The sequence below is a fragment of the Ascidiella aspersa genome, chromosome 7, assembly GCF_963924565.1.
Source record: "Ascidiella aspersa chromosome 7, kaAscAspe10.2, whole genome shotgun sequence".
Lineage (NCBI taxonomy): Eukaryota > Metazoa > Chordata > Ascidiacea > Phlebobranchia > Ascidiidae > Ascidiella > Ascidiella aspersa.
In genome coordinates this window covers 22,540,903-22,550,670 of record NC_139453.1, presented here as the reverse complement: position 1 = coordinate 22,550,670, position 9,768 = coordinate 22,540,903, and the positions used below count along the sequence as shown (strand labels likewise).

Below are 9,768 nucleotides of genomic sequence, written 5' to 3'. Positions count from 1 at the left end.
GACCTAATCAGATTATCGTGATTCGTCCACGCGCTTATCAAAGCAGCCGGTGGCAAACTCTAAAGAATTGATATCCGGAAGAAATAAAACCTTGAATGGGTATTTCCAAAACGGAACTTTTTCTTGACCTGGAGCGCACAACGGAAGATAAAATTTGTTTGTTTCAGTCTTGCCGTTGTGTGGACCAACCACAGGACATTGGTTTGCATAGCTAATCTGCCTACTAACGTATCGTAATCCTCCATGTTACCGGTAAAACAAGAATCCTTGAAACAAGAAACGCGCTAGGTTCTCAACATTACTTAGATTCGCCAGCACACAACACAAACATCTTGCCAAATGCTACCAAAACTTGAGTGCTGTCACTGCTTCTTTTGCCATGCGACTCTCACAGCAGACAGGCACATCGCTCGCCCAAGAACAGCAGTTACGTCAAGGCCGCGCGGTTCAGACGCCCCTTGCCAATTCCAAAACATGTGGTGGTCGCCTGTTAATTCAAAGCAGCAGTGGCAGCCAGTCGCCTATCTCCCACACTGATAGACGAGCCGTGGAGGCTAAGTGCTGCCTTACCGCTTTTGCTTATTGACTGTGGCGTCGACTGAGGCAGGCAAAGCCTACGAATGCCTGTCGTGGCCCAATGGCGTCATTTCTAAATGTCGGCGACTCTTACGAATTGCACCGACGCTCGCATTTGTTTTGTTCTTGGCCTTATACGCAGTCTGGTCACGGCCTTTTTAATTGCCTGTTGTATCCTGTTTTGTTTTCGACGATAGCTTCATAGTTTTTTTGGCGAGACAAATTTACTACCTCTTGAAGGTTTCGTTTAATAGCAAGGAAAAAATGCAACCTAAAATTAAATTGCGCTAGGTAGCCAAACACTGGGTAATTATTTCAGTTGCCCCGAGTTCAACTTTTGACAAACAAACAGTTCACATTATACGTTATTGAACTTGTATTTTTTCAAGTACTGTGTTAAATGAATTTGAAAGCCTTTGTTTCCTCACAGGAGGCCAACGTCCAGCATCAGCACACCACATGCCCGTATTTGACCGCTCACAAAAGTCCACAGAATACAGAAATGTTTGCTGTTGATTTAGCTGCATTGTGGTGTTTTGTGCACCGACGACCAAGGCTTATGGACGGTTATGAGTGGCCACCGAGCCACTATCACCACGCTTGTCTCAAGTGCCGACTCATAAACCTAATAAAATCGACCGCTAACCAAATTAAAGGTTCTGTTTTTTTGGTGTACAATATTTGACAGAATCCTTTGAGTTATAATTCAATTGTTGTGGCGGCGTAGACTACCAAGTTGTGATAAGTTACTGGGCGGCAAATAGCGTTGTTTAAAATATTTATCTTTGATACTGTAAATACACCATACACATCTCCTATCGTATTGTAAAATTGGTTCAGTATTTCCAAAACCGACAAACAATATCCCTGCTACTTACTTAATTTTATACCAAGAAAGCAGTAATGATGATGACACCGCACCATTACCAAACGACTATTCGTTTCCAAAACAATTATTTTCTTGTAAATCGGTTGCTTTATTGTGCCTATGGGATTTGAAGCATATTGTAGTAAGTTGCCCTTGGTAATAACATCAGCTAATTGTTTTCATATAAAACATTGCCTTAACGACTTCTAATGATACTACGTCGGAACTTGCTCATTGTAGGATCATTGGTTAACTGTTAATTTTCTAAACAGTCACCCACAACATTAACAAAATTTGACCAAAGATTGTTTAAGAAGCATGAAAATCGTTTGAAATTGCGTTTTTCGAATGGCTTTAAATAGCAGTTGCACATCAGCTTTTTTACGCAAATTTCCCTGTTAAAAGTTCGGGACTTATTTAGCTGTATTTAACGATAAAAAGGTTGATTCAGAACGAAACACCTATATACGCAAAGTAGAATATTTTATCTTGATGCTGGCCCGGTGTGGCAAATACAGTTGAGTGATTTATATACACACAACCTCAAAACCGTTACTCCCAGTCGAATACAACTTTGTTGGCAACTTTGTGTGGTAGCATTTGGTTTGCAGTTTCGATAAAACGTTTGCAATAAAACCCCGTAGAGATTTTCGCGCAGTCTAGACGCGAGGCCCTGCGAACGCTTAACCGACCGACGACTGCTTGCTGGAGCAGCATGAGTCGGCGAACGTGAACTTATCTCTTCGACTTTGGTGGCAGCGACGTGGGGTGGCCGTCATGGGCCCGACAAAAGTAGGTGGCCCACCGCCGATCGAACTCCGACTGGGCATCAATTATTAAAGGCCAGCCCCTGTTCGAATTCTTGCCCGGTGCCTTGATGATAGCTCGCGCAAACTGCTTAAGCAGGCCACCTGCGATCTAAAGTGATGTGTTCCCATCACAGGGCATTTCGCTTATTCACCAATAAATTGTTTTTTTTAGTTAAATCGTGCCAAAGTTTATGGCTGGTTATATTGAAAAAAAATTAACCGTTTGCAAAAAAAAAACTGGAAAAAAAAACTAACCGCTCTTGACCAGAAGTCTTTTGTTTATAAATTACGGATAAATCACATTGTTGGTCAGCAGAATTGCCGTTGTTATGCTGACCTGGCATGTAGCCTTGATTTTAAATTATTTAAATTAATACTCGGTAAATACCAATGTTCGGCATATTTTGCAAAGGTCGAAACTAAAGTAGGCCAATGTTGGCGCTATAGGCCACACTCTCCAAATTGTTGCCACCAAACAAAGAGTGGATTTTACAAACTTTTTTCTTATGAGTGTAAGGCTGTGAGTATTAAATGTTATTGCCACAGCGCAACTTAAAACTGCAGATTTCTGTTTAAATTTGTAGTTTCTGTTAAAGCAAATCTCTTCCCCATATTATGCAAATATTGTCATGGTAGTCAAGTATAATAAAACACTATATGTCTGTCTATATTTGTTCAAGTGCAAGCTTGCCTATACGAAACAGTTACGACCGCACTATTAACTTTTATTTTGTCGGATTGTCTAAGCTAAGGCGTCTATATAGTTGGTTTCAATACTACCACTTTATACATTTACAAACAAAGTAACAAATAAACCAACACTTACCAGCGGAATTTTTTTCGAACACAGCATTTTTTCTTGTTTATTTCCTGTTAAATCCCATTCATACTTTTCCGGTCTCGCAAAACAGTAATCCAAATTGGCAGAGGCGGCCAGCAATGTCCTAAGCAGTCTGCTACCGACAAGCGAATTGCATTATCAGGCGTGCGAACGTCCAATCTGTAAAAGGAAAACGCATTTGCAAAAGGTGATATGCTTCTAATGGAATTTGCAGGCTATATGTGGGACACCAATCTCTCCGGCCGCTTTACGGTTCAGCAGAATTTCATTGCTGTTATACTACCCCAGAAATCATAGCCCTTTACTGACTGCATGGTAGTTCTTTGACACAAACGACCCAAAAGCAACTGGTTTGAAAGAGCCACCACGAATTAAACATGTTTAAATGCCGAGAACCATTTACTTCGTTCTATTATAATATATGTTCTCGACTTTCCTGTCTCAACCAAAGTCAGTCATTTGTAAGTTCTTCAAAGAAATTTATTTCACTACAAAACAATGCATTATTTGCTAGTCACTAAAAATAAACAAAACAATGCGGACAAGTAAGCTGATTGAGAGCAAGTACAAATATATGTTTATGTTTTATGATGACGGATATATATTATGATTAAGACAAAAATACGTGACTCGGTCGCAATGTCGTGTATGCGAAAATGTTTAATTTCTGTGTGGCTAACTACAGTTTAATCTTTCCTTCTCGCTCGCTACAATTTCCACTTAAAATAATCGAGGCTTTTGGGCGTATGTTGTATGTTGGAATATCCAAAGGTTTAAATGTAAAAAAATATTTTAAAGGATTTAGCACCACAATTATGAGGACTTAACTTGTCTTTAAATAATTTTGGAAGGTCGCCATAATTGAAAATGTGTTATACGTATTAAGTTGACAAACTATACTGCTGTACAACCGATGATGTTGTGGGCTACAATAGACACGTTTGTAGACTTAAAAAGAAGTCAACCATGCTTACAATTACCATTGCCCTAAAGCAGAGGCGTGCAACATACGGCCCGCGGGCCACAGCACGGCCCGCTGTACCTATTTACGTGGCCCGCACATACTTCGTCAGGTAGCCCATTAATTTTAAATACTTTTCACTGTTGGAAAAGTTATTTGTAACGGAGTTATTGGCATTTTTCAACTTGTATTACGTCACACTGACCAAACATCCATTATTGCGTCATAGTGTGCATTGTAGTCAAACTGTTTGTTCTGCTGGTAATGATTCAGTAACATGGTCGTGATCTTACTATGTAGGTGCAGTGTTTAAAATATTTATTATTATTTCACGTTGTTTTAATGAAAAAATTGTTCAAAAAATGTATATGTTGTTCGATTGTCTGGCCCGCAGCACCATCATAACTATATATTATAGCCCGTTGCGATAAACAGTTGCACGCCCCTGCCCTAAAGTTTCATCGAAAAGAAAACATTTTGACAAATAATAAAAAAGTGTTGCCTTGGGGTTTCTTATTGCCAGTCACGTTTAAACGCCTGCTCAAGTGTACTGCTCAAGTGCGGGCGTATATAAACATGGTTGGCACTGAGTCTATTAATTTTTAAAAGTCTCTGAAGTCTGAATGTCTTTAAATTTAGACATTGTTATTAAACAACAGTATTTGAAAACCCACTTTTTTCCCAAACGTCTTTGAATTTATATTATGTCGAGTGCCGTTGGAATGTCTTTTTTAATTGTGTTGACCATAGCATTTATACTGTTTTGTTTTCGAATCTTATTTTAAAAAGAAATCTTATTTAACAAACGTCGATCTCTCCAATTTTAGGTCTCTAAAAAAAACTACTAATTTTCTTTGAAAAGTCTTAGAATTTGTTTCATAAAATTGTGTGGCAACCATGTCAATATGTATATAGAATACGAGACTAATTCCTAAACATTTCCTAAACCTCGCTTAAGCCACCATTCGTATCGCACAACAAACAGCAAAGCCTCGATTACCACTGCCCGGGTCGATGATATACGGCCTGTCGGAGACCCGCGCCCCTTGCATTTAAACATTCATTAGCCCCCATATCCTACGTGGCTTTATCGCGCCTGCATGGACGGCTCGGACGATGGATTGCGTCGCTTTATGGCTCCCTCTGGTCTCGTTTGAATCTGTGGCCTTTCCCGTTGATATCTCGCTGTATTCTTAGGTTAAAAGCTGCTGGGACAGTATGTTCGTTTTATTGTATAACTAAAATTTAGAAAATGTCGACAGAAATAAGCTGCTGATGCCAACGTAACTAAGGCAAATAAATAAATAACTCCCACAATGCTTCACAAACATAATACTACATTGTTAACATTAAATTTCGCTTTAACAGCCTATTTTATCAGAAAAAAAAAGGTAAAATAAACAGTTGTGTGTACCCCCAAAGACACTTCCACAGTGTATAAAAACAGTTCTGTCCTAACTACAGGAACAGCTGTAAGACAAGTATCTTACAACTGACACATTTCATAGGCAATGAAAACGCACGGCCTGTTACAGGCTAACGTATATTATCTAATTTCCCACGCTCTAAGAAGTCTACACTTCACTTGGAAAACGAATCTCTTCAGTTAAAATTCGACGAGCTCGCTAGAATAGGAAATTCTGCATCAATACATTATGTAACAACATCTTAGCTTCTGCTGTGCATTCAAAAGTAAAATTTCAAACTCTATGCTGCTTTTATGGTAGACGATCCTCGGAAGTTAAATCAGTATCTTTAATTCCCCGAGCCTGAAACTCTTAAGTTTAAGAAATAGTTTCCGACCAAATTTCTCATCTACACACCAGTCAGCCTAACTAACAGCCCATTATCTGCACAGCTATATAATTCATCGCCATATGATTCACCACTGAACTCTTTCCGACAATATTGATTAGGCCCTAATTTCTCCATTTCTGTTTCATACGGCTGGGTGAAAATCGGCTCTCCGTCGAAACTAATTCGGCAGCACTTGGCACCCGCTCGCTAACGCAAATGTCGCGTTTAGTTTCTCGGTATTGGAGGCGACCAGGCGTGCTTTGAAAAAACGCAGCTCGGGCGAAAGCGAAACGAAATGCAATCAGTTAAAGCTGTAGCGTGCTGTCGCGCGCGCGCGTGTCGCATTGATCGAGGGCGACAATTAAATCAGAGGCGCGCGACACTTTACGACCTTTGCGACACGCTCGAAAACCCGGCGAGACTTCCTACTCTGTTGCGATATACACGTTAACGGCGTTGACGAAATAGTACGAGTATTGTTAAAGTGTGCCTTCGGAAAGACACTGTTTTTCAACGTTTCTTCTGCTGTGGACCCCGTAGCTGATATTCAAAACAAATTACTCTGGAAAACCTATTTTGTAAAGAGCACAGTTTTACAACCTATACAGTTTACACTTGTGTGCAGTGTACACTACGAAAATTATACAACCTAAAAAAATCGTTTTCGACTTCCCTAAGTCGGTAACGGGTGTTGGCAAGACGTATTGCGTTAAGCAGTTCCTAAAACGCGAGCAATTGTTGCTACATGATGGTTCTAATGGAAAATAACAAGTATCTTGAATTCAACATGGACGGCGGACGCCTATAATACTCCTACAGTGACCTAAACACGTTTTCGCAAGATCGATGTATTATAAGTTTTCTTATGAAATACTTGTTTATTGCCTGTTCCATTATGTAACCCCCAGCGACATCAACATCAGTTACATTTCTGAAGGTAGTGGGTCTTAGTTGAAAAAAGGTAAAACATTAGCTCTTTCGTCAATTTTTAAGACCCTAACACAAACGGTTTTGCGCTGAAAAACCAAGGATTGATTATAATTATTATGCTAGTAATATTATTTTGTGTTAGACGAAATGTTTTGTTCTTTACTTTATCCTAACAGAAGCCTGCAATACAAACATTCCTCCATTCAGTAATTGTTTCAATATCGACTGAATTTGATCCTTCATTAACAAATCACACTCGTTAGAAGCGTACTAAGGTGCATTTGTAATCAAGTTCAAAACGTTGTCATTTAATTACGCATGAAATACCATCAATTATTGATGTTCGCTTTTTCAGGTCGTTGTTTATTCGTTTTCTAGGGCTCTCTATTGATTGTAGCATCTTACCGCAGTGGCATTGAACGTCAATAATTGCATCGTAGCGAAAAACAAACCCAATATAGAGCTTATAGATAGAGCCTTGTACGTGTATTAAAAAACAGTGTTTTACGCCCGAAGCTGTCAACTGGCCGAAACTTGCCTTTAAAATTTTATTTACGCTAATAAATCGGGTTGAAGCTTTGCAATTTTGTCGCAATTTATGTTTACCCGGTCCATACAGGGGTTATATTTCAACAGCATTCTTGTAAGCGTAAGCTCAAAACACAACCCATTTGTCCTGTAAATTGCTGATCGTTTTACGTGACGAATAAAATAACAAACGAAACGGAATAGGAACTTAAAGTCTTGTACTTTTATTGTCTCTCTAAAGGGGCCATGAATTAAAAAAGATTTAAAACCAGTATACCAAGAAATTCAAGCTAAATTTGGAAACGCCTCGCTCTTCAGAGCAGGAAAGTTATAATTGACGGAATCTTGTTCGTTCTCATGGGGTCAATCTTAAATTTCCTCTAAAATAACATAATGAAAACCCTCTTGATTCAGGAAAACGTAAATCGCTCCTTAATTTATTTTTTAATATTATTTCTAGATGCAAAGGAAGACCAGCAGGACCAAACGGAACAAGCGACTAAACGCAGTGCTTCCGAACCTCTTACCGGTAGCGGTGAACCTATAGTTCCACCCAAAAAGAAACGTCGACGAAAGGTAAGACGCTGCTCAGTGTTTTATTTTCTGAATTCGAGGATGATATAGCGCAGTGGTTTTCAACCGGGTGTATTGCAGTGTTGTAAACAAGTCATTTAAGTCCCAGTCCAGTCATTTGAAAAATAACTTAGGTCCAAGTCAAGTCTTTTTGCATATATTACCCAAGTCCCAGTCCAACTCATCCGTTGCCCAAGTCAAGTCCCAGTCATGTCATGTCATTATGAGAGCAAGTCAATTTCAAATCATGTCATGGACATAAAAGTCAACTTTTAAACTAATAAAATTGGTATACTTGTCCGATTATAAGCACCAATTTAACTAATAAATAACACAAACGTAATATACAGTAATAAAAGTGTTAAATGTGCAAAACTTGAGATACATTTCAATTAAGTACCTTTAAATTAATCTGATGTTATTTAAAAAAAATTCTTAAGTCTAAGACAAGTCAGTTGTCCTTACGTCAAGTCAAGTCAAGTCAAGTCAAGTCATTTGAAATCAGTGACTTAAGTTGACTTAATGACAAGTCATTACAACACTGGTGTATTGTATACCCCAGGATCTACCAGAATTGTTAAAGGGTGCACATTGATGGAGTGTACTGGGGTTTATAAGATACCGCAGGACAATTAGCCTATGATCAGGTATCATAATTAATAAAAACAGGTTTAATACCAGGCTGGAGTGTAAAATACATCGCACAACATGTATTTAAGCGTAGCCTTGATAGCTTGTGAGATATTTTATTTGTGACATCCTACCCAATTATTTCTCTTGATAATCGTTATTGTGAGGTACTAAGTAGTTCTTCATAACGGTTAATAGTTATTTTTGCAGCACAACAGGGTGTATGCTTCCATAATTTAGTGCATTTCGTGGACTGGGGACAAACACTGATATAGCGCACGCTAAAAATCGTTTGCAAAGGTAATCAAATGCACTTAATAAAATGAAATTGATTTGCACTTGGCAGCGGATCAGTTACTTTGATCCATTTGCAACACAGAACGCTAACTTGCTGTTCCACAATATCCAGGGTTACCATCTCCGAAGACCGTACAACAAGCACGGTAATATCTAAGACATAGCAGTTCACCTCCCGTAAATATTCAATGCAAACTTTTACTTATTCCTCTTGACAAGTTCTTTGCGAGTTTGCTTAGTTGTTCAAAATCATCCACAGCAATACAATAAAGGCAAACTAAGCACACAACCGAGAAATAAGCAGAAATCGTAAAAAAGCATGAATGGTAAACCGGACTTTAACCTTCGCTAACACAGCTAACTTGAAAGGTATTTAGGGTCCCTCGTTGTGCCGGTCATGATGAGGATGAGGTTTTGTTTTGCGTTCGCCGTATTTGGTTTATTTTTCCTTATCCATATGTGTAGCAAATCAACTCACCACTACTATATATCCTAATCTAATCTAAATTTCCTTCTGACAGTTTTGTTTACTAAAATTTAGAAAATGTCGACAGAAATAAGCTGCTGATGCCAACGTTACTAAGACCAACAAATAAATAACTCCCCAAATGCTTCACAAACATAATACTACATTGTTAACATTAAATTTCGCTTTAACAGCCCGAAAAATTGTAAAATGATGACTTGTGTAAGTACCCCCAAAAACACTTCGACAGTGTATACAAAATAGCCGTGACCGCTCTAAACAGTTCTGTCCTAACTACAGGAACAGCTGTAAGAAAAGTATCTTACAACTGACACAATTTATATGGCAATAAAAACGCACGGCCTGTTCCAGGTTAACGTATATTTTGTCATATCGGTGCGTGTAAGGCTTCTGGTTAAAGATTTTTATTGTAGGAAGCTTTTTATTACTTCATTAGTATGCTATTTCAACTACCCCTAGCCGTTTGTAACA

The 9,768-nt window shown here is 38.7% G+C and overlaps 1 protein-coding gene across 1 annotated transcript in view; it reads left to right on the top strand.

Annotated features, from left to right (window-relative positions):
• The window catches only part of LOC146138362 (protein CMSS1-like), a 76,786-nt gene that overhangs the window by 37,102 nt on the left and 29,916 nt on the right, over window positions 1–9,768 (top strand). Inside the window, exon 2 of the mRNA XM_083394887.1 lies at window positions 7,771–7,886. Within this exon, the coding sequence (XP_083251013.1) occupies window positions 7,771–7,886 (116 nt within the window). The remainder of the gene's footprint in view (window positions 1–7,770; window positions 7,887–9,768) is intronic.